Source organism: Seriola lalandi, unplaced genomic scaffold (assembly GCF_002814215.2).
Source record: "Seriola lalandi dorsalis isolate HSWRI2012SDOR001 ecotype SW California unplaced genomic scaffold, Sedor1 jcf7180002054687, whole genome shotgun sequence".
Lineage (NCBI taxonomy): Eukaryota > Metazoa > Chordata > Actinopteri > Carangiformes > Carangidae > Seriola > Seriola lalandi.
In genome coordinates, this window is record NW_019525240.1 from 987614 (window position 1) to 1012057 (window position 24444).

Genomic DNA, 24444 nt, shown 5'->3' on the forward strand with positions numbered 1-24444 from the left:
CCCCACCCCCTCCCTGAAGCCCGGGTGATCTGAACCCAATCCAGTCCTGATGGCAGAGGCAGAGGAAGCAGATGCCTGGGCAGTGGGAGTAGGGCAGCGTCCATGGCAGCACTGGGGCTACTTTATCATAGTTAGGAAGGAGTGAGGGCAAGGCATGAATATCAACACGTACACACACACACACACACACACACACACACACACACCGCAGAATAAAGCTATCTGCACTTGATGCACAACTTACACATTTGTGTGATTCCTTACTTTGTTTAAATTAAAGCTTTTCATCCTGTTCTGTTAAATGACTGACAATGATGCAGTCAGAGGTGACGTCCTGTGTATAGAGGATAACTGTTAGGAATGTTAAGTGAAGACTTTGGTGGTAAACTGTTAAAAGATTCATGGAGTTTTTACTGAGAGGTCCATTAAAACTACACTGTTGTTTTGTGCGCTTGTACATTTCATATTCAGATGTGTGTGGGAATCATTGCACAGTCCGCTGACAGAGTCCCTATTATTCCATTAATCACATTTTATTTCTACTTTTTAATTGTTTTGATTTACATACCTTTTTTTACTGATGGTTTATTGTTCTTAATTATTTTATTTTCTTCAATCCTATCATTTATGTGTTTGTTTTGTTTGTGTCATAGTTTTTGTGGTTGCAACTTCTTTGATAATTCATGTTTTGTGCAGCACATTGTGCTTCCACTGGGAATGAAATCTGTTGTATAAATAAAGTTTTGCTTTTTTAAAAGCAGGCGGCTGACAGTTGTGTTGAAAGTGTTGTCTTTGGCCAGGCTGATCCTTCAGTGAGAAATGACTTCAGATTGTTCAGGTTCATTTACTCAGTGAAAGAATTGACCTTTTGTGTGTCAGTAAAATGACATGTCATGAGCAATTGGAAATGAGAATTCATACATACATCCTATGACAACCACTTCTTCTGTATTATGTTATTTTACTAGTTTTAAATTTAAAAAGAACAAACAACAAAACATCCAGTGGTGAAGATGGTGATGGGATTTGTTTAAGCAAAGTAGAGGTTTCTGGCTCAACCTCACCCACTTCCAAGGTGAATGGAGAAAGGAAAAAGTCAAAACTCCAGCAACACCTGCAGCAAGTGATTGATTGCCCCTTATTAAATAGACTATTCACCTGTGAGTGCCAGCATTTTGTTCCTGTAGTTTTGACCTATTCAGACACTATTTCTTCAATTACTCCTCACTATAAAAATTTAATATATAACATAACTACCTGTTTGCTGTTCGTAGAGCCTTGAGGGGCCGACCTTGAGGCTAATATGTCTCATGTGAAACTCTGAGCTGTTGGTGGAACATCCTCTGACGACTCGGACACAGCTAAGTACATTTATGATGATGATGCTTCTCTTGGGTCAAAGTGCTGGTTAGCATCATCAGCGATCATCATCTGAAGGTTGAATTTCCCACTTTACTTTATTAACTCTACCACCCAGTGGTGCTTTGAGCCTAATGCATGCTAACGTGCCTGGGCTACTGTTTCACAGGCTGTTCACAATTTTTGTTTGACATGTTAGCATGCTAATATTCTCTAATTAGCAATTAGGTAAAAACCAGCGTGTTGGATGAATTCAAATTATGTTGACCTGATGTTGGTGCTAGAAGCTGTTGCAATTCATCCTGCAGGGATCATGAATGAATGAATGAACGAATGAATGAATGAATAGGCTATGCACTCATATACACCCAGATGTGTTGTAATTTTAATGCTGTGAAACAACGTTACAAAACACTCACAAAAAGCCATGAAAGAACACAGATGGATGTGGAGGAGTTTCCACAGGTCCAATGCTATTGTTCAGATTCTGTGAATAAAAAAGTGTTTGTACACTGTTGAAGTATGAACACAGTGTGTTGTCTCTTGCTCTGTCGCTCTGGGGGATGATAAGGTGAAGTTTCCCTGAGCACTGATGTAAAGAATAGGTCAGCGCTGGCTGTAATCACTCATCGCAGTCTGACATTATGGCTGAGCAATTAGGCAGGACAGTTGTGTACTTTACAAATGAACAATGGTTGAACGAAGCCTCCCTCAATGCTCCCATCCATCACCCACAAAACATCCCCAACTTTTCCGAGCTAACACACACACACACGCACAGACACACACGCACGCACACACACGCACACACACACACACTGCTGGCTCTCTAAAAACATGAGCATCCACCTCACACACATGCGCGTCCTGCTGTTGCTGGGTTGTTGGAGGTGTTTCCACCGGTTTGATGAGTTTCTGGCCGACGCTCGCAGCTTCCCTGCTGAATGTGTGGCTGCCTCCCCTCCCTCCTCCTCCTCATCATCTTTCCCTCTTGTCAACACAATCCCTCCATCCATCCGTCCTGAGGCCCGGGCCCGGTGGGGGCCGATCCGCCCCTCGCAGCGTCCTCTGGGTGCTCTCTGCGTCTCCTCTGGTCCCCCCGCCACTCCACACACAATCATTTGTCTTTGGCCACCAGTGAGGACCTTTGATTTATTACGTTACGTTTTCTAAACTCACAGCTCCGTCCTCGCTTCTAGATTCATTTACAACTTCACCCTGACTGCTCTCAACATTTAACATTACAACCTGAAGTTTAATTTAACCTGAACCTTAAACCCAAACCTTTTCTGATGCTCAGCTCATGTTACATGGACTGAAAACTGGTCTATTTTGCCATCACCAAAGCTTTCATGTGCTCAATAATAATCTGCAGCAAAGACAAAATGTGGCTCTGCTTTGTGGATGATTTAATGACACCATCACCTCTAATGATTTCTACTCTGTCTTTGCTTTGTCAGAGGCGAATGGCTATAACACCTATTCTGAACGTTGTGGCTGGATGTTTTAGACTAAAACACATGCACCATGGGAGTTGTAGTTACCTACTACATAGGCTTAGCCTCTGACTTTTATTTTATCAAAGGACCAGATATTTTCCAACATGGTTGTCCATCTTCTGTGCTGATGATTCAACCAGGAGAGTTTCATGTCCATCTAAGCCTTGAAGAGAGAAGTGCCAAACTGGAGCACCAGGACCTCCAGAGCTTCCAGAGCCCTGGACACCAGTAATACACCAGTCTACACCAGACGCCTTTCAGCTGCATTGTTCAGTCCACTGATCTGATGCCTGGCACCACAGATAGACTTTAATCAGCGTCTACACTGCCCACATAGTCACTGGTATTCCACTCGCAATTTTCTGTCACCAGCTATTTTACAACTGACTTAAGTAAGAAACACCATTAATGTGTATTTGAGTGTGAGCTCAATGCTTACTTAAATTATGCAATGACTTACGCTTAACACTAGCTGCATTTGCATTAACCTGTTTACTGTGCAATTTGAAATTGCAAACTCAAAAATGTAAGAACAGAGTAATGGAAACACTTTTCCAAAAAACTCAAATGTCCCATAAAAATTCTACGTTCGCATGAGCTGAGGCGAGACTATCAGACAAAGCAGTATTTCTCAAAATTGAAATGGAAACACTTTTTCCACATTCAAGTCCAACCGGTCGAGTCAGGTGGCCCCGCCCATCCTGAGTTCGGTTCTTCTCGAGGTTTCTGCCTCTTAAAAGGAAGTCTTTCCTTGTCACTGTCGCCTAGCGCTTCTCTTGGTGGGAATTGTTGGGTCTCTGTAAATAATATTATAAAAAGAAGGTCTACACCTGCTCTGTTTGGAAAGTGCCTTGAGATAACGTGTTGTGAATTGGTGCTATACAAATAAATAGTCACATGACATCCAAAGACATTGCCGACTATTATCTCCCAAAAAATCCCTGATACGTGGTCACTGCCAGAGATGAGAGGTTTGCCTTTCGTCACTACGTGCACCAGATGCCGTCGTCGCCTTGAATTAAATATTACAACGGCTGTAGTGGTGGATGCAGTTGTCCCAACAATTAGCAGATGCTGGAAATCGGCCGCCATGTTTAATTGGGATTATATTGTTAGAGGAGAAAACCAGTTTTATCCACATAACATCACTCAATGGAAACACAGAACATTCGACAACTGTATTTTGTCGACTTTTCTAAAAACATCGCTTCTATTTTGTACAAAATTTGCGATGGAAACTCAGCTGTTGACAGAGGAAACCTCACTGAGTTGCCTTTGTTAACCACTTCACCACCTTAGTTTAGCGTGTTAGCGTTCTAACATTTGCTAATTAGCAACTGAGCACTAAGTCCAGCTTTTGAGGTGATGATAGCGCTGGATGAAAAGTCTGAGGATCAAAGCTGTTATAATTCATCCTGAGGGGAACATGAATGTCTGAACTAAACTTCATGACAGTCCATCTGATAGCTGTGGAAACATATAGACACTCTGAACTAACAACTCATGATGGCCCAAAGTACAAGTCAGGAGATCACCGACGTCAGAGGGAATCTTCCTCTGCAGAAGAAAAAGAAGGATTGATTGTCACTGCATTGTGAAATTTTGCTCTATAAAGGGTCAAATCATGGAGAACCTGAATGTCTACAGGAAATTTCATGAACAGTGGTGATCTAGTTGACGATTTGACCTAAATGTGATACTTGAAGAAAGGTCAAAGGTTCATTCAATCATTTGGAGATATCCTCTGGGGACCATGAATATCCACTTCCACTCTGGTCAGAGTAAGTGTGGACAGAGATGACTGACTGGCTGCTGCAGACGTTCTCCTTTGATAAAAGCCAAGAAGCTTCTGGTACTCATTAGTGGAGAAGAGGACGCAGACTGCTCCTCTTCCTCTCTCCACTTGGCCTGCTTGTTGGAATGACACATTACTGTGGAAATAGGGAGCGTAGAGGAGGAGGAGGAGGAGGAAGAGGAGGAGGAGGGCTGGGTGGGGTGGGAGCGAGCTTCTGTAGGGCTCTTGTGGCTGTGCCAACTTTTGGGAAACAGACAACAGGCGAGTTAGAGCTCCACGTATACTCCCAATGAAATCCAAATCTGGCTCATTCACAAAGGCTGTGGAGCCGCTGCCGAACGCGAAGCTGTGAGCGAGTGTCAGCGCGGCTCTGACTCCGGCTCTGTTCATCTAACACCGACCGAGTTCACAGGTCTCGACAGGTAGTGACGGAGGGGGAGGAAGTCACACAACTGGAAGATATGACACATCAAGTGATGATGTATTTCAGGGTGTATTGTTCAATGTATGTCTACATGTGTAGGTGCGTTTATGTTGTCACATGAATCTCACTTTTCATTTTATTAGAATTCATAGGTTTCATTTTTAGTTCTAGTAAAATAATGGAGACGGGAGTTACAATCTAGACCACATGAACAACCAGCTGTTTATTACAAGACCGATGTTCCACCCTCAGGTCACATGATGACACACAGTCAGTTCTGCTCACTGATGAAGACTGTGACATTTGGTGGAAAGCTCTGACAAAGCTAGTGAGAGGACCTTGGAGTTGAGATTATATTGTCATTTAATGCTCAAGAATACGTTTTTATCTTTATTTTGTTTCGACTTTTTGTTCAATTTCAGTTTAGTTTTAATTAGGTTTTAAAGCAGGTTTGCTCATTTGGTTGAGTTTTATTTTTTGAAAATGCTGAGTTTTAGTTTAGTTTTTATTAGTTTCAGTGTCAGTTTTAGTTTTAGGTTTTTTTGTAATGTGTGGGATTTGTCAGGGGCAAGATTCAAGAAGGTCTGAAAAAATATTGTGTAATAAAAAAATCAACAAATCAGTGTGTTAGTGTCATTAACCAGAAGAAAATTAATCTGTACACAACAACAAAAAAAAACATGAAATGTAGTGTGCAGCCTGAAGTGTAAATGTGTGTAGTTGTGTTTCTGAGGTGAGACGCAGGTCGAAGCAAAAAAAAAAAAACTCTGAATCCAACCGACTCAGCTTGAGCTCATCAGTGAACTGGACTGTCCAGCTGCAGCTCTGTTAATTAACTATAAAATACCTGACATCATTAACACAGTAAATGTTGTGGACACTTGCATGCACTGGTCGTAAACTGAGAGCCAATCAGCTGTAAGATACTGCTCCATCTGAGAAAGGCCCACCCCTCCCCCCCAGTATACTACAGGCTGATGTATGAAATAAACTGACAAAGACAAAAAAATAAAGACATTTTCTCTGTAATTTTAGTTTATTTGAGTTAGTTTTGTAAACACACAATGCAGTTTCAGTTTCAATTTTCTTTAAATAAAGTTGTTTTTATTTTTCATATTTTTTATAGTGTTTGTTACTCATTTTTATAATAACTTCAGAGAAAATTTCAGGGGCCCCAAAAGCCCCACGTTGAAAATGTGTAGCCCACTCCAGTCTGTACAGTCTGCTTCTTTATCACAGCTTATTTTAACCCTTTTAAATATTCTGTACGTACTGGTGGTCACAGTCAGTTTATAGATGTGGACAGTTAAATTATTATTATTATGATGTCACTATGAAAGTGAATTAGCAGAAATGATTCCACAGTGTTGAGACACCAACTGTTTGTTGACATTTACTGAAGTTGTGACCAGAACTGAGCAGATTTCAGCCAAATGAGTGAGATTCGTCAAATTGTCATCAACACCAGAAATGTAACTTTGCTTAATTTGTTGTGTGTTTGTTTTGTGGGGATTTGATAAAGTGCAGATTTGTTTGTGAATTGCAAATGTTTGTCTGAGCGGGTTTTGCAATATTATCCAATTTACAGGCGCTGTCTTTTAGAACAACCCATGTGTTTAAAAAAAAAAAAAAAAAAAAAGTTTTAATAGTAGTTACAGTTTACTTCATTATTCAAGTTTATATTAAACTCACAGGGTGTGTTTTTCTGCACCATGCAAGTGCAATGCACGGTGCATTGGTGTGACTTCCACTTCCTGAGGATGTCATTATCTCTGATGTCCATCCTGAACAAACATCTGTTAATGCTCTTAGAGATCACAGAAAAAAACTATATTATATTATATAACAAGAGAACTAGCCTGGGAAAATTCTCATGTTTTGAATTTTTCTTCAGTATCACAGTGATCCAGTGATAGAGGTCTGTACATCCGTGATACACTGCAGACAGGAGCTGCTAATAGCTAATTCAGCATAGTTTTAAAAGGTGCAAAAGTGTACACAAATATAGACTATATGAAAAAAAAACAAGGGGCACAATATGCATGTATAAATATATAAATGAGTTTTGAGCATTTTGATTCTTTGCAGCTCTGTGTTGTAGCAGCAGTGTATTTTCAGGTGAAGGCTCTCAAACAGCCATACATTCATTTTATCCTAATAACCATCCTTTTTCTCTCTTCAGGCTTCTGCCTAAAGAAAAGCAAAACACTGCTGCTGCTAACCTTGACACCTGCCACGGCTCTGTGCAGCCGTTTTGATAAATTTACATTAAAAGAGGTGAGGTGTCTGGCGGTGGAGTCTGCCTTCCGCCTTTAATCAATGAAAACGTTTTCGTGGGCCTCTGGAGAGCGAGTAGAACCGAAGATAAATATTGGCAGAAAAGAAAAATGTGTCGTCCTCCCCAATCGAGGGAGACATAATGATATTCAGAAGGAGACCCCCTGCTGAGACACGAGGCAAACTGTTCCTTAGCAACAAAACACATTTTCCCTCTCCGAGTGCTCAGAACGAGGCTGGTGGCAGGTTTTTTTTTTTTTTTTTTTTTGGGTTGGGGTGGATTAGGAGTGTGAGTGGAGTGGGTGGGTGGCTCACCACTTACACCAGCAGTTTGATGTGTGTCATTCTGTCTTGTCTATTTGGGTATGACATTGTAGTTTAGGTGTGTTTGTATGTGTGTCTGTCCATCAGCCAGGCTGTGAATGTTTGTTTGTCAGTTCTGTGTGAGTGTGTGTGTGTGTGTGTGTGTGTGTGTGTGTCTGTGATCCCCCCATGAATTAAGGGGTGTTAGGGAACAGTGACCAGCATCAGTGAGAGTGGATTCAGTCCAGATGCTGCCACACACTAAGACATACATGGCTTACAGCAGCTGATGGCTCGTATTAGTTATGATGGAGGAACACATCATCCGCCACATGTTTAAGCTTCTCACTGGTGACGTCACATTTTTATTCCGTCCTGCCAACAAGTCAGTCTGTTGATAAATAACAACAACAGATAATATAATATTTCTACGTAGTTACTGAGATCATTTTGGAATTGAATGGAGGAATAAGACAAACACCAAGGGTTCAGTCTGTTGAGTAAAGATGTGAAAGGCCAGATAGACTGAAAAAAGCCACAGCATCCTGTTTACACTCCCCTGGGCGGCTGCATAGGTGAACATTTTCACACATGTCCGGCGCATAGTTTCAGTTCATGCTGCCATGAATTTGAAGCTGCTCTTGGATGTCCATGTAGACCCATGTAAATGACAAAATTTTACATCACACAGACCGTTCCACCTCTCCAGACACATAAAGTATAATTTATACATATAAAGATAAATATGCATAAATTCAGCTATTTAAATGGATACTTCAGCAAGTTAGTATTGCACTTCCAAAAAGTTGGGAGACTTACAAAAGAGAACTTCAATTAAAAAAAAAAAAAAAGAAAGCTGAGATATCTTGTTATCTTCTTTCCCTAGAATGAATCAAAGGGCACAGAAAAAAAATGCAAATTCGAATGTCCACAACTCAAGCACAAGTGGACAAACTGCTTAAGAAGATCATGTGACATGACCGAAGGTCCAACTCATTTAACAAATAGAAGATTGTTCTTTCGACAAGCAATGGCCTCGTTTTGTAAGACACCTCCACCTCCTCTCTGTGAGGTAACCCTGATGACATCATCAGAGTTATGTTGTCAGACGTGACAGAGACACAGAGGACACTCCACAGCTGTTTGATGACCTGCATGTGGAAAGTTGGCGAGGTGACCTAAGCTGCCCCTGAGCTTCTCTTTCAGGACACATAGGATGTACAGGGATGAATAAGGCTCTCTGTTTGTCTCATGCAGTGCAGTGATGTAATAGTGTATGGTATAGATATAAGTACTGGGTTGTCTTCATGAGCATGGATATCATGACTGAAGAAACTCCAACTTTAACATTACACAATTTACATTTGCCCTTTGTTCATTCACAAGTTCAGAGTGGCTGGAACATGTTGTACATCCATTTAATAAAAAACAACAACAAGATCATTTACCATCTGAAGAAGAAGAACACAGAGATCCACCATCGTCACCTTCTCACTGAGTGACGCGCTCCTGAAGCTCATAGATGATCTAAGACTGACACCTACTGGTGAAATACAGACACGACACACACATCAGACCTGTTTAAGCTCAAACCAGACCACATCCAAACATGCAGCCCAGATAGGAGTGTAACTCAAAGGTCAAAGGTCATCTATGACCTGGAGCATCCTGCCTCCAAAGCTAAAGGCTTTTAAATGTGTAAATATGCTTTGGACTTACAGCACTGACACACAGCTGTGCTGCAGTTTTGACTATTTTACTGATTTACTCCATGAAATATTTAAATGATTTTATGTGTGTGTATATTTTCAGCATGGCCAACAACCCTTCCTTTCTCAACATCATTTTCCTTTTTTTTTCTTTTTAAACAAAATGTATCCAATAGAATTTACCATAACAACTTACAGTCCGAAAAATGGATGAACTTAACCCATGTGTGCATTAACTTGTTGGGAGACAATCCAGTAACTTATCTAAATTTAAAGACAGAAAAAAAGGCAACCAGAATATATATATATATATATATAGATACCTACATACACAAATAGGCGTCCAACCTATCTCTGGACCTTTGTCCAGAAATGTCTCTTTACCAGACCTTCCCAAAACATATGCCAGTGATTGGCGTCCTGGCTCCCACAGTCTCCAGCACTTGGGATCCTCTCCTGTTCAGTGTGCTTTCTGCTTTGGGTTAATAAAAAATCTAATTAGACACATGATCCAAATTCTCTCCATGTGTGTGTACACCTTGAGTAAATGTAATTAGTTACTTCCCACCACTCATACATTGTATTTAAGTAAGAGATACTATAAGACACAATGTTCCATTACAAATTGAAGGAGTGGTTAGGCTTCCCCCTGCTGGACATACAGAGCAACACAAGACCAATAAAAGGCAAATTACAGTATCTTTGGTGTTTTTTAAAAGTTAGATGTTTATAAGCCATTATAAAAACTTTTGATTCTTGAGCTGGAACAGGTGTAAAATGAACTCAGAGTGTTGTACAGTATTGTACTGTGTTGACAGTGACTGAACATCAAACATGCTCCATTTAGGTGATAAAAATGACTGACTCACTGGGGTTTATGGCCGAACACTGCATTCAAGTTCACTCCAAAAGCATTCAGCTAATATTTTTCAAATGTTCCTGGATGATTCTTTCGTTCTCTGCTACAGTGTTGTTTACATCTCCAGCCTATACTGTAATATGAGTCCATGGCCTTATGTTGCTCACCAGACTGTGTCTACACTTGCGGTGCTAATGTTTCAGTACGACACCTAATGTACACTGACTTCCGTCAGACCAGGTATGAGACAGATGCATTCAAAAACCTTTGCATCTTCAAGTACTAGACATTTCTCAATCCTACCCTCTTGCCCTCTTCCAGTAGAGTATTGCCGTCTTCACAGCTGAGAGAGATCAGCTGATGACAGGGGAAAGTCCTTACGGTGGCATGCAGAGACAGCTGACCCAGTCGGACAGTCATGGGTGACCTCTCCATGCCTGTAGTTTCCCAGGATCTGCAGCCTGTTGGAAAAACCCACTGTAGCTACGAAAAGATGACAAAAAAAAAAATCTCCCTAGAGTGGAGTGGAAGAAGATTCATCAACTGACTTCACGGCAACACACACTGGACCGGAAAGTGGTGCCACTGACAAGAAACCGTTGGGAAACAATGAACGCTGACCTGACCCTGACAGGAGATCGAGTGCCTCGTCGAGAAAGGAGACAATTTAGGAGACTCTGGGGTGGAAACTTGACATTAAACCCCGATTGGCATCATCTTAAAGGCAGAAGGAAGAAAGAACATGGTTCTATAAAGATCCCTTCAAGTTTCTAAAAAGTCTCCTTGCAAAGGAAAACTACAATCACCTTCTTCTTGAGTTAGAGCACTGAATAATGACCAGAGGTGTTTTAGTAGAACATTATGATGTCATAGGGAGGTTGATTTTTTGGCCTTTTGGATATAAAATGTCATCACTTCATCATTTATCCTTATAGACATTTGAGTTAAATTGAGTCATAATTAGTGAATGAATTTATGAGTTATGGCCAAAAACGTGTTTTGTGAAGTCACAGTGACCTTGAACTTTGACCTTGGACAACCTGTTTCTAATCAGTTCATCCTTGAGTCCAAATAAATGTTTGTGGCAAATTCTAAGAAGTTTCCTCATGGTGTGACTGAGACATCATGTTCAGGAGAATGGGGCGGATATCCTGAAAACACAATGCCTCCGGCTCTGACTGTCGCCAGCATGGAGGCTTAAAAATGGAGCTCTGAAAGCAACAAAGAAGACCTGGAGGATCACTTACAGACAACACACTCTGACCCAACGTGGCCCAACCAATCTGCTTACTAAATGTGGAGGGTGAATTTTTCTTCAGCATCATTTCACAGAGGATGGCCGAATATCTGTGACGAAATGAGTATATCCACACACTCACACGCACACTCTGGGTGCTTAGAACATTCCAGCATGTTGTGGCACCAGATCCAGGCAGAAAAGGGACCTACATGTAGTCTTTCTGGACCTCACCAATGCTTTTGGTTCAGTGCCCCCTGAACTCTTGTGGTTTGCCTTCGGCTTCTTCCATATAGCATCACAGTCCTGGTTAAATCCTACTTCTTTAGTTGTCCTAGTAGCAGGCCAGGACAACACGAAGGGGGGTGTTTCTGGGACGCCAGAAGTCTCTGTCGAGCCCTCAAGAGGCAGTGGGCTCATTAACGAAACATCAAGTGCCCACCTGAAAACTCCTGTGTCAACCTTCCATCATCAAGACTCTCTCTCTCTCTCGTGTCAGTTCTTGCACAAAGGGTACTGACATCCTGTGTTTCTGAAACCTGGTGCTTTTGTCTGGTTGGCTTAGCTCATTTCAGCTGGCGTGAAGGCCGTCAATCAAACCGGTGCTTACTAAACAACTGGAGAGAGACCACCCGAAAATGAGGGTCTTAATCCACTTCCAAGCTGAGGATTGTTAGAGGTCTAAAAGCAAATAGACCGACCACAGGATTGTGTCTGCAATTTTGCAGTTAAAAAATATGCAGTAAAAACATTTTCACTGAACTGTGCCATTCCCCCTAGAACCTTTATTCTATGGTGTGATATAAAAATAGTAAGGAAATCTTATATAATATACAAACAGCATGAGAGACACTTTTTGTCTTATACTGTTATGTATATATTATTAAATTATGAAATACTATTTTTCCCCATCACTTGTTGAACTTTTTTCATTATATGTGACTCAAACTTTGCTGTCATCCATCCATTTAAAACTGTTGGGAATTATAGCAATTTAGGATGAGCGATGATTATATCTCACCTAATTGTCAGTACGGAACTGTTATGTAAGATATTTTGAGCGAAAACAAATTACTTTGGTGCTTGTATATGAGTCACACTAAAGGACAGAAATGTTAGCTATTGCATTAAAGACACAGTGAGAGGCATTATCCACTAGTGTTATTAAAACTTAAACCTCGTGTCAGTTGTGCCAAGTACTTTGGGCAGTCACTCAGTCACTCAGTCACTCAGTCTGTTCCTGAGATAATATTCTCCTGAGAGTGAATACTATTGATACACAAACTATATTCATTAAGATATGTGATTAGATTTTTTAAAAAGGATATAATGGCTTCATTTTTAAAGACATTTCAATTTTATTTTCTTAAAAGGATGTTTCAGTCTTTTGTGTTAGTTAATGACCTTGCTAGGTAATCTGTCATTAGCTGTTACTGAGACAAATTTGCATAATTATCCATAATTCTGTAGTTGAAGGAGTTGTTGAATTTTAAAAAACTAGAATTTAGTGTCACACCAAGGGAAAACAAAACCTAAGACTTTTAGTTGTTTTTAACTATTCTTTGATTAAAAAAAACTTCCCATGTGGACGTCATGGGCTTCACAAGAGGCTTCAGTAACATGACATTGAATGTCATTCAGCTAAATAAAGTTGTAATACCAGAGAAGATAAATAAACACATCAAGAGCAGTTAAATAATCATAATGACAACAAAGGGTTTTGTGAGGTCACACTGACCTTGACCTTTGACCACCACAATCTAATCAGTTCATCCCTGAGTCCAAGTGAATGTTGGTGCCAAATCTGAAGCAGCTCCTTCAAGGTGTTACAGAGATATTGCGTTCACAAGGCCAAAAGCACGTTTTTGACCTCAATAAAACAATATGCCTCCAGCTCTGACTGTCTCCAGCATGGATAAAGTTCAACTTTACTGCCGTGTGTATGCTAGTAATAATAATAATAAATAATAAATTATTATTATTATATATTATTATTACTAAGATAGAAAAAAAAATATTTGCTGCATGTTTCAAATGACATAAGGCTATCAGAGTATGAGAATATTGTATTATCATGTTTACTTAAATCTGTGTATTTCACCTTCAGGAAACTCTCCATGTTGTGTTTGCACCTAGGACTCACAGATGGTGCAGTTAAATTGCAGCAGCTTGCGTCACAATGTTTCCCAAATAAACTCAACTAATTTCCCCATGTGGTGATTAAGTATGTACAATGAAATAATTTGGTGTTCTGTTGCAACCAATTATGTATACTTTGGAGTCGCGAGTAGCAACATGAGAGAGACACAAATTATCTGCCATTTGTAACATTTATCCTTCCTGGAAATCGGAAGCCAAATCAAAGCAATTATGACCCGAGTGTGTCTACTTTGGAGTTTACCAAGTTCATTACGCAAATTAACTTCCTAATTAGCTTTTGGCTTCATGCACACTTTCATCCTCTTTTTTAGGATGCTTTTAAATAATGGCCGGCGCACAAGAGCCCAAACAAAGCTGTGTGTAAATACAACAGGGGCAGGGGATTTGGCCACTTACAAATCAGACCTAATCAAAATCCCAGCATGAACTGAGGGACACTTGGCGTGTCTAAGAGACTGCAGGAGGTTTTCCTCTAATAGAAATGCTGCATGTAATTGACTCCAGTCTCTAATATCCTAAAGAGCACAGCAAAATTAGGAGGAAAAAAAGACTTTATTTCAGTTTTCTGTTCTGTATTTGTATCTGTAGAAGTGTGTATATTCAGTAGTCAGAGGGGTTGTTCTTAAACAGGTACTCTGCCTGCAACGAGACAAACCACAAGATCAAATCAACATCTAATTAACTTTAATTCTCAGAATTAGGTGATAACTGGTGCTGAGTGTCATACCAGGAAGTCCACGGGGTCGTGTGGTCGTGCTCTGCAGCATTCGATCAGACCCTGGGTCAGAATGGGCATGACGTGCTCCAACAGGTAGTTCCTCATAGGGACTGACTGGGCCTCCAGCAGCTCCTCCTCCTGCTGCCTCACCTCCTCCAAACCATTAGTCTGACACACACACACACACACACACAAAAACTCAAACTCCATAATCGTAACCAAACACCAACATAATGACACCCCTCTGGTGTCATTCTGCTCCAGCTTCCTCCTTTCCTTCTCTAATATTCACTGACAGCTGTTCCTTTTTACTGCCTCACAGTCCGTGACCTAAACACCCTCTACTTCTCTTTCACAAGTACTGTGATGTCCTTAGTAATCCAGGATTGACTGGAACAGAAGTTGATTTACTTGGTCAACAGACTGTCCATCTATGTCCTCAACATCTGGCATGAGAACAACATCACAGTTGGTTAAATGAAGTCTTTCAGAGTAGCGTACATCTCCTCAGCGACATACTGCCCTGAGACACATGACCAGAGGTCTGTATTTGGGCTGAAGGTGGACCAGGTTGTGGTCTGAACTTTCAACTCTTTAACATTAGCATACACCAGGTCCAGGGTCCTGTCTCCTCTGTTGTCCAGTCCACACACTGAGTGAAAACGGGAGAGTGTTGGCCAGTTGAAGTCTTTGGAGATCATGAAGAAGAGTCTGGGGTCTCGCAGCAACACAGTGAATGATGTCACGTGCGGTTGCCAGGTTAGTGGAGGGGGAATGTAAACAACAACCAAGATGGCGTGTGCACACTGAGACCGACAACAGTAACATACAGTAGCTGAATGATAGCATCCAAAAAGGTAGCTGAATGAAAGAAATAATTCTCGGGTGAAGAAAACAATCCAGGACTCTCTCTACCAGCATGTTTAGAGAGGCTGCAGCTTAAATACGTTACTGGTAAAAATCTAAACACGTCAAAAGAAGAAAGTTAAAAGTTTGGAAAAATAAGAAAATGACCAGGAGCCACTGAAACGGGCTGCGGCATATACACACAAAAAAATTATATAAGCATTTAGTTTGATATTTCATTTGCAAAGCACCAGGTAAAGCCTCTATACCCTTGTCTATATCCAAACCTAAGCTCTCCTCTCAGCACCTACCCACTCCTCCCAGCGTGCAGTCCTGTGTCTGGCCTCCTCCACCTCCATCTGCTCCTCTTGTGCCTTCTCCAGAGCCTCTCTCCTCAGTTTCTCTTCAGCCTTCCTCATGTTCTCCTCCTCCACCTCCTGACTGCTGGGGCCGTAGTTCCTGGGCTTGCCCACCGTGTCGTAGATCTTCTGCATCAGCAGCAGGCAGTCAGGTTCGTCACTGCTGGTGATCTCTGGAGAGGACGACGAGGAGCACAGTATGATGAAAGTAACAATGATCTTAATTCATGGTAGAAATGAAACCATAGATAACAGAGAGGCCTGACATGATTTAAAAAAAAATGAAGGTGTCAAAGCAGATGCAAAAAATAAAAACATTCAAAAAGTACTTCATCAAAAGAGTGTGATTTATAATTATATTTCACCCCAAAATTTGAGGCGTTCTTTCCTTACTGCCTGTCTGTCAGTCTCTGCTTGCATAATTTTACACTTGTATAGAATGCCATGTCATTCTGTTGGCTTTTAATTTGAAATACTTACCTTTACTTCCATGCCACCTGACTACCTTTCTTCATTCTTTCAATTCAACAAGGAAAAATTCCCAAAGAGAATTTTCCACCACCAGACTAACCACCAGAATTGGACCGTTTTTCAGTTTTTTTGATTTAAAAGGAAAAAGCGCACTGCCTGAACGTATACTCATTCCTCTCCCTACATCACCCACACACAGGATGTACTGTAGACATGCTTGCTGGATTACCCAGGTTCAGAGGGGTCATGTCCTGCTCATCAAAGTAGTTGACAACAGTTTCATCCTCCATGTTATTTTCTCTGTAACTGGCGAGGCATTGCAGGAAGTGCTCATGCTCGTAGTTGTGTTCCTGCACCAGCCTCTCAGGCAGGTTCATCACCCGGTCCTTCAGGAAGGCATCTGTTGCATCCAGGCGTAACACAAACTCTGAGATACACACAATGCAACTATTACTACAAGACTTTTGTGGGGTAACATTTTAGAGTGTCTACCCCAATGTGAAATAATAGCATTGTGATGACAGAGCACTGCAAACACCTGGCATAATCTTCTTGCTATGTGAAGAAATGTGGGATGTCCCATCTTCAGATTCATCTTCTTCAGCTAGAAAACAAATAAAAACATAGAGCTGTGTGTGTATGTACAGTATGTATTCATTGTATATGCAGCGCATGTGATTGTGATTTTGAGTTGGTGTCTCACCACTGAAGAGCTCTTTAGCTTGTTCAAATGTCTTGGGAAGGCCGTCAAGAACAAAACCTTGATTTCTGCAAGGGTTAGACATCAGCTTTACCTTCAGCACCTTCACCAACAGCTGGTCATCCATTTGACCTAATGGACAAAAGAGCTGATATAACAGTGTGGCAATATCATCTCAAAGGGACACTCTACTGATTTAGTATTGTGAAAGACAGATTAAAAAAGAATGATCAAAATTGAAACAGAAAAACTGGATCCTACATTTCCCGTGTCGCATTAGAACCTGCTAGAGGTAGATGTAGTTGACCAGGCGTCTCTCAGTTCCATAGATTAGACTATTGGAGATCATCTTTAAATCAATGGTCTACTGGCTAACTTTAAACTGCTATTAATTGAATGTTGAGCTACGTTACATTTTCCATCCAGTTTACTTTACACACTACTGTTAATTTAGTGTTAAATTACTGTTGAAATTACATTTCAATGTTTGCACTTTTGTCCGTACTGTGATTCTACCTTCTACCTTTTTTTTTTAATCACTTTTGCAGTTGTACATGTTTCTGTTCACTTGGTGTGTATTTATTATTATTTTATAATAGTTTTAATTTTTTACTCTTTTTCTTTTTCATTCCTGAGTGTTGAGCAGTTTTAACAGAACAACTTGGATCTATAAAGTTTTTGTGATCCTGATTCAAAGATCACCTTTTGACCCAGCACCCACACCATCCATATATAACCAGCTGTTATCACATTCTTCATGTAGGTCACATGATGACACCTGATCTAGATCCATTCACAGATGACGACTGTGAGACACAATTTTATCTTAGAATATCAGCAATATGCAGACTGTAATTTAAACAAATATAATGTAATATAATTTGTTCATTAAACCATATAAAATCAACCATGTAATTACCAGCCACAATCTCTCTATCACTTTAAAAAGACCTCTGTAAGGACACAGTTGTTAGTTACAAACTATCCAGGCCTTTCATTTTTTTTTGTTGAATAATAATATGAATTAAGACTGACTTGAGATTCAAAGTGACACCTGATATGAGTGTCACATGCAGACCTCATTACCTGACACTTATATCATTAAGAGTGAATTGATCTTAAAGGTAAATAACATTTACTTAAAGGTCCACACCTCCGCTCTGCTCCATACTGTCCTTCAGTCTGTTGAGCAGGTCCTGGGCCTCTGCTGCTGAATCCTCATTCTCTGCATCTGGATCAAATCTCCTCACAGTGTTTTCCTATAGACACGGGGATAGAAATAGTTTGTTAGGACAGTTCAAAAGTCTGCAGCTGCATTATCAACACTATAACCACGGATCACACGAAAATGTATGATGTGAGAGCTCACTAGCTGTGTGATGGTTTCAGAGATGGTCTCCTTCAGTGTGATGTGATGGAGCTTGTAGTGTTCACAGATCTGCTTTGATACTGTACTTTTCCCCACTGCAGGAGGACCCAGAACACACAGACGGATGGGCTGGAGAGAACAAACTGCATGGATCACACTAGTACAACTTAATAATGACTAAGACAACTGTCACAGTATAATACACAACTTAACCATATATGGAGAAGCAGCAATATTATCATTCCTCTGTATATTCTCTGGATAGAGACATGTTTTTGCCTTTTGCTTTATTACCTACCAGCAGTCCTCTGTTCTGCCGGTACTCCTCCACCACCAGCTCCATGTTTTCCACCAAACCAGATTCACACTGCCAGTTGATAGAGAACAGTTCCTTGACGTGGAAACCCTCCATGCGAAGGTTGACCAGCATGGAATCAATTTCCGTCGTCTATTAAAAAGATGAATGTCAAAAAAAATCCTTGTCCTTTGTCTCTTTGTTTTAAATCCACCTTCACCCCACTCGTGAGATGAGAGGACAAATACCTTCATTCTGAGTTCTAATTATTGCTTTACTGAGTCAGCACAGGGTTAGCCTAGCTTAGCTTAAACAGCTAACTTGGGTCTATCCAAAGATGAAAAATATGTTCTCCAACACCTCTACAGCTCACTGATTAGCACACAGTATAACTTTTATTTGATTCTTACTCAAATATAAACGTGCTTCACACAGGATGACTCTGCTTTTCAGAATCAACATTGTGTAAATGTCAGCCTGTGTGGCTTCAGTTGACAGAAGCAAATCACCTTTCATTTGAGTTTTCCCTCTTTCACTTTTCTCTACAAAGTAGAGCATCTGTTACCGGTTGAACTTTCAATGGAAATGACATGTTTGGGATGATTAAGTCAGTCTATCACAAGGCTGACTAGAGGTGCCAATGTTTTTTTTCTACAAATCAGACTGGTGTGTTGTCATACACTAGACGATATAGCCTGATTTCCAATAACGCAGCAGTTACATTATCTTTCTGTTCATGTGCAGGTTAGAGCTTTAGAGGTGTTGATAGGTGTATTATTGACCTGTGGACGGAGCCAGGTTAGCTGTTTCCCCCCTGCCTCCAGTCTTTACGTTAAACCACATCCACATACTCCAGCTCTGAACACATACACGAGACTGATATCAATATTCTCATCTCGCTGTTTGAAAGAAGAAAATAACTATATATCTAAAAACTATTTTTGGAAGTTCTTGAAGCAGACAGGTTTCCTGTTTATTAGCAATACTGAGGCAAGACTAACATACACTTAAGTCCTTTGTGAGGAAGGCTTCTTCAAATGGCTTTTTCTGGATCTTCCCTGGTCCAAGTGCAGAGGCAACTGTCTGGTGGAGAAAGAGATCAATCCGTCACTGACTGATTGTACCAGGTTTAACTACACTTCCAGCCCATTTACATTTATATAATGTATGTTTCTCCTCTGTGACAGAACATTTCCTGATTGGTGCTACACTCACCTTTACAATGTTCTCCATAGTGTTGTTGGAATAGTCCACAGCCAGCAGGTAATATGGTTGGGGCTGATGTTCAATCACGTTCTGAATCACACTGAATTTACACAAAGAAATTACACTGTTTATAATATATATAGTATATGTATAGTTTATAGCAAATTTCTACTTTGCAAGCTATAACCCCACATCAATAGATATATTTTCCCTCCTCTGTGCACCGTGTGTGTGTGTGTGTGTGTGTCAAACCTTGCCAGGTCATTGATGTGAATCGTGGGGATGATGTTGCTGCCGTCTCCAAAGACAGGTATTTGAGGTTCTTGTCCCAGCCACGACGTCTAATAATACAGATTATTTCCTTTAGTAACACATGTGAAGTAAATTCACATTGTCACAGTTTGTGATGGGTCTTAGGATGGTGATGTTGCTCCATCCAACACTTTTTCCACATGTCTCCACAGATACTGTCCAGGTTTCCATGATGTCTGGTGTTGAAATTCATACTGCCCATAATATGATCCCTAATGATTTTGGAGACCTTTTGGAGACCTTCAAATGTCTGCCAAATCAAAATTTTCAATAATAAAAACAAGAATAACAAAGAATAACAAGATGGAAATGAGTAATAGATTAATCAACAGACAAATCTCTTTTTTCCTTATAGGATATATTTTCCTTTATTTCCTTTAATATCTATGGATTGTGACCATTGCCAAGAAAAATATGAATATAAGCTGATATTTAATTCTGTAAATATTATTCACAACATCATCAGATATTGTTTTTGGATAGAGAGCATTTCCTGTCCTGCTGTCAAGCAGGCAAGAAAATTCAGTGTCAAAGCTTAAAAAGATTATCTTAAAAATGCTAATCATTAAAACCACTTCCAAGAGGAGTATGTGAGAACATCATGTCAGGTCGCCAGTTCCTCCGTGTTTGAATGAATGCCAGTGAGTTTTCTAAGTTACTTTACTCATCTTTTGTACATTTTTGTTTTTCCTTTACACAGCAATCGGTGTAGACACGTGACACTGTATCCACTACAACATTAAAGTGATCAGCTTACTACAATCAGTGAACCATTCATCTGCAATGTACCCTGCTTCGGCTACACCTGCAACAAACATGGAAAAGCGCCACTAGGAGAACCGTTTGCAGTTTTCTCAGCATGGCAGGTTATTACAGGAGTTTCTGTCTTAACTTTTCTGCTGTTGTTTTGCCTTTACTCCATTTGCTGAGCCCAAATGTTGACTCTGTGTGGACTTATGAATGCCAGCATGCCTTTGAAAGTGTGAAGTCTCTCCTAAGCCATGCTCCTGTGCTCGCTGCGCCGGACCTCTCCAAACCATTCAAACTAAAGTGCTGTGGGTGCTGAAGCAGTGCTGTTGCAGGAAGCACAAAGTCAGATACAATCGAGAAAGAAGATTATTTCCCCTTTGCCTGGTTTTTCTGTCATCTACAACCATAACCAATGGGCTCTCATAGTTCAAGATAATAACTTGGAGATTCACCAAAAAAAGGGCTCAGGTCATATGTTTGCAGATGCTCCATCTGGACTGTGACAGATTATTATGTGTGAATTGTTTTTTGTGTAACATAAACCTGTGGGAATCTTGTTGATGATCAAACAACAGTCTTCAAATCTCACCTTGAAAAAGAAGTGGAAGACCTGCTCTCCCATCCCATACTGAAGTCCTGACGCCACCACGTATGTCGAGAACAATGTTCTGTTCTACAAGCAAAAACCGCATGACAGGGTGATACATCTCAATCATGAGTCTCCTGTCAGACAAAATGTAACAACTCAGGGATTTGAAACTCACAGTTTTGCCCATTTTGACCACCTTTTTCTCCAGGTCAATGTGTTGTTTGAAGCTGGGATGTGCTCTTCTTCTCCAGAAAATCTGATCAGTGAAAGGAAGCTCCACGTCATCCTGTCACACAACACAGACAAGTGAATTCAGTTTTTGTCAGATAACCACCTTAGCTGGAGATTAATGAGATTACATCAGACAACATACTACATGATATGCGTTGGTCTAATAGCACAATTTCAATCCACAGTAATACTACTAAATAAATGTTTGAATGAACAATTACATTTCAGACCTATGACCTAAATTAGAATATAATAAGAAACAAACATAGGTTTGTGTAACACAAAGATAGCAGGTTAGGTCAGCCAAAGGTACACTGCGTGTCCTCTTACAGTGTCCACTGGCTTGCTGCATGCCCAAGTCATCACTGTGGAGATTAGGATAAACGTCTTTGGTCCAGAAAAATTCCCCATTTCATTGTGAAGAGCTAAAAGTACAACACAGAAGGAGACGTTACCTGATTGATTAATTATGGTAGTATTATATCGAAATATTCGATGCCAGTGTTGCTCAGTGCGTTCAGGCTCATGTGTTGGCTGCAGATGATCTCTCTGAAACAATGCTGCTTAAATGAAAATAAGGACATCTAGATATACACACTTTATTGGGATGATTTCCTGGTATCCTTATTTGGAATTCATTCTTAAAAAGGTAAATAAGTAAATAACATGAATTCACACATAACTGAAAGGCGACATATTATTTCCAAACATGTCTACAGATAATAAGATATTACAAAGGCATCAGCTACATCCCTATAGTGATAAATAGGAAGCCCCAGATAACAGCAGTTCAGGTGAGTTACAGACGTGGTTGTTGGATCTGATTTATTTATATTAATGGTAATCGTACTTGTTCTGAGAATAGTGCCCAAAGAAAGCCATTCCTAGTTCTGAGTATAAAAGACTGAAATTAACATAACAACATGAAACCTCTTAAAATGGCTGAAGTTATAATAATCCTTGGACACAGGCCACAAAAAGTAAAGAAACTGTGCTGTACACGTTCACCAAACTGTATCTTTGAGAAGTATTATGAGAAAATAGTCATGTGACATTACTGGTAAATAAAAACAAGAGTCAATCTACAGGTAGTGATGACTTTGTAAAGGTAGAGCAAGAGTTCATGATTGAAAATAGAAAATAAACTACAAACGTAAAAGCTATCTTACACTCAGGAAGACAAATAGTAGCATAATGAATCATTAGAGGGTTGATCAGGGGTCTCCAACCTTTTTTAATCTGAGAGCTACTTTGAAAAAATCAAAGGGGCTGAGAGCTCCTCATGTCTTATACTACTGGTTACATTTATTTAGTTATTCATAAAAAAAACACTCAAACTGATCTCCAAACCAAATCAGATGAATAAGATCATTTAACAAGTCATCAAATATTAATATCCAAAATTCACATTTTGTACCAAAAAACATCTGAAACTCACATCAGACAACAATCTGAGTCATGATTCAGTCAGACACGCAGACATGAAAACACCACTGCAAATAAAGCTCCATAAATCTAATTAAAAACCAGAGAAAGAGGCTCCTCAGTCAGTGATCAGTGACAGTTGTCAGTTCATCAATGGTACATAACAAACAGGAAGTTAAAATAGATAATTCACTTGACTTCATTTCCCAAAATGTAACCAAACATAGGCAAAAAAACAGGGTTCAAGTTGAAGTCCACAGCTTAACTCACTGTATCCATGGCAACATATTTCCTGTTTGTTGGAAAAGTTGAGTTTATACCTGTTCTGTTATCAGAAAAGTTGCTATCACTGCAACCTACAACAGATCTGATGTAAACAAACTTAACAGGAGCTCATTAAACTGACATCTCTTGTGTTGCTTAAAGTTTGAACTATACATCCATGGTTTGTACAGACTATATTCTCTGAACCTTTGGGTGAGCTACTTTGAAACAGGGGTCTCCAAAAGGTAGTTCACACGGCACCTGTCGGAGACCCCCTGTGTACATAATAATTATTTCAAGTTTTATATTGAACACTGTCTGGATACTCAGGTTACAAAGTGTGGATGCTGCTGTAATCCAATGGAACCAATAAACTGTGAACAATGTTAAGCAGCCTTAATAAACAATGAACACAACCCATCAACCACCCAACATACAGAGAACTGCTCACCTGAAACAGCCCAGAGGGCCTCCTCCACCTGTTCACTGTGCTGGCTGATGTTGTAGATGATAACATCACAGCTCATCAGTTTTGGAAGGAGCTCGTCTCTGTCCAGTCGCTTTTATTCAAACAAACAAACAAACAAACAAACAAACAAAAATCTGGTCTCAAATTCTACGTTTAAATTGATACTGGAGTATCTGAGTGTTTATCCTCAGTTTATGACTTTACTACATAGTTTCTGTTGGATGAAGTACTTACTAAATACTCCTCCAGCACATGTGGTCTGTCCTCGTCTGATTTCTCAGAGACACTTCCCACCACCTGAAAGGCTGTTGCTCTGCTGCTGTTTGATTTCATCCTCTCCTCCTCCTCAGACTCCATCTCTCCATCGGGATCAACAGATGTCCCCACAACACATTCAGACACAAACTGCAAAGATGGAAACATGAACTCACTGTTGATGCTGCTTACGACAAACAGTGTGTGTGCTAGTTCAATTCCCTGATGTGGTAAAACTGTTAGGAACGAGGCAGCCTGTAACTGCTAACTCACATTAACACTAGCTAACAGCTCCGTTTTGACATTCCACATTTAAACATATTTACCTTGGCGATGTGCTTGGATGAGTATGAGTCTATGTTGTTGATAAAGACTCGTTTGGGTGACTGCTTGACTTTCTCCATCCTCGTCTGCGCCGTATTAGATTGTTAGCTTTTAGCAAACGTTTTCAGCAAGGGTTGTTAGTGTGGCGTTGCCATAGAGACGCGCCCTCTCGCGCTGGAAGCGAGCAAAGCGCGCAACATGGCGTATGGAAAAAAATATGGCGTTTCATAAAAAAAAAA

General features: G+C 40.2%; 1 protein-coding gene across 1 annotated transcript; it reads right to left on the reverse strand.

Annotated features, from left to right (window-relative positions):
• Positions 1 to 14164: 14164 nt before the first annotated feature.
• ak7b (adenylate kinase 7b) lies at positions 14165 to 24306 on the reverse strand. Its single transcript, XM_023422907.2, has 18 exons — positions 24208 to 24306; positions 23861 to 24031; positions 23609 to 23717; positions 21799 to 21893; positions 21413 to 21523; positions 21238 to 21321; positions 19839 to 19927; positions 19596 to 19686; positions 19386 to 19463; positions 18384 to 18533; positions 18086 to 18214; positions 17870 to 17975; positions 16720 to 16848; positions 16555 to 16620; positions 16246 to 16443; positions 15498 to 15718; positions 14350 to 14508; positions 14165 to 14261 (listed from the first exon to the last, which is right to left on the reverse strand). Exons 1-18 carry the CDS (start codon positions 24283 to 24285, stop codon positions 14223 to 14225), a joined length of 2103 nt encoding a protein of 700 aa, XP_023278675.1. The 5' UTR covers positions 24286 to 24306; the 3' UTR covers positions 14165 to 14222.
• Between the last annotated feature and the right edge of the window lie 138 nt (positions 24307 to 24444).

What these genes read in the sequence shown, in the direction of transcription:
- ak7b (XM_023422907.2), bottom strand. Translation starts at nt 24,285, where the DNA reads ATGGAGAAAGTCAAGCAGTCACCCAAACGAGTCTTTATCAACAACATA. An exon ending in GGCCCTCTGGGCTGTTTCAG is followed by an intron (nt 21,894 to 23,608) that starts GTGAGCAGTTCT and finishes TTGTACTTTTAG; the next exon opens with CTCTTCACAATGAAATGGGG. An exon ending in TGGTCAAAATGGGCAAAACT is followed by an intron (nt 21,322 to 21,412) that starts GTGAGTTTCAAA and finishes TTTTGCTTGTAG; the next exon opens with AACAGAACATTGTTCTCGAC.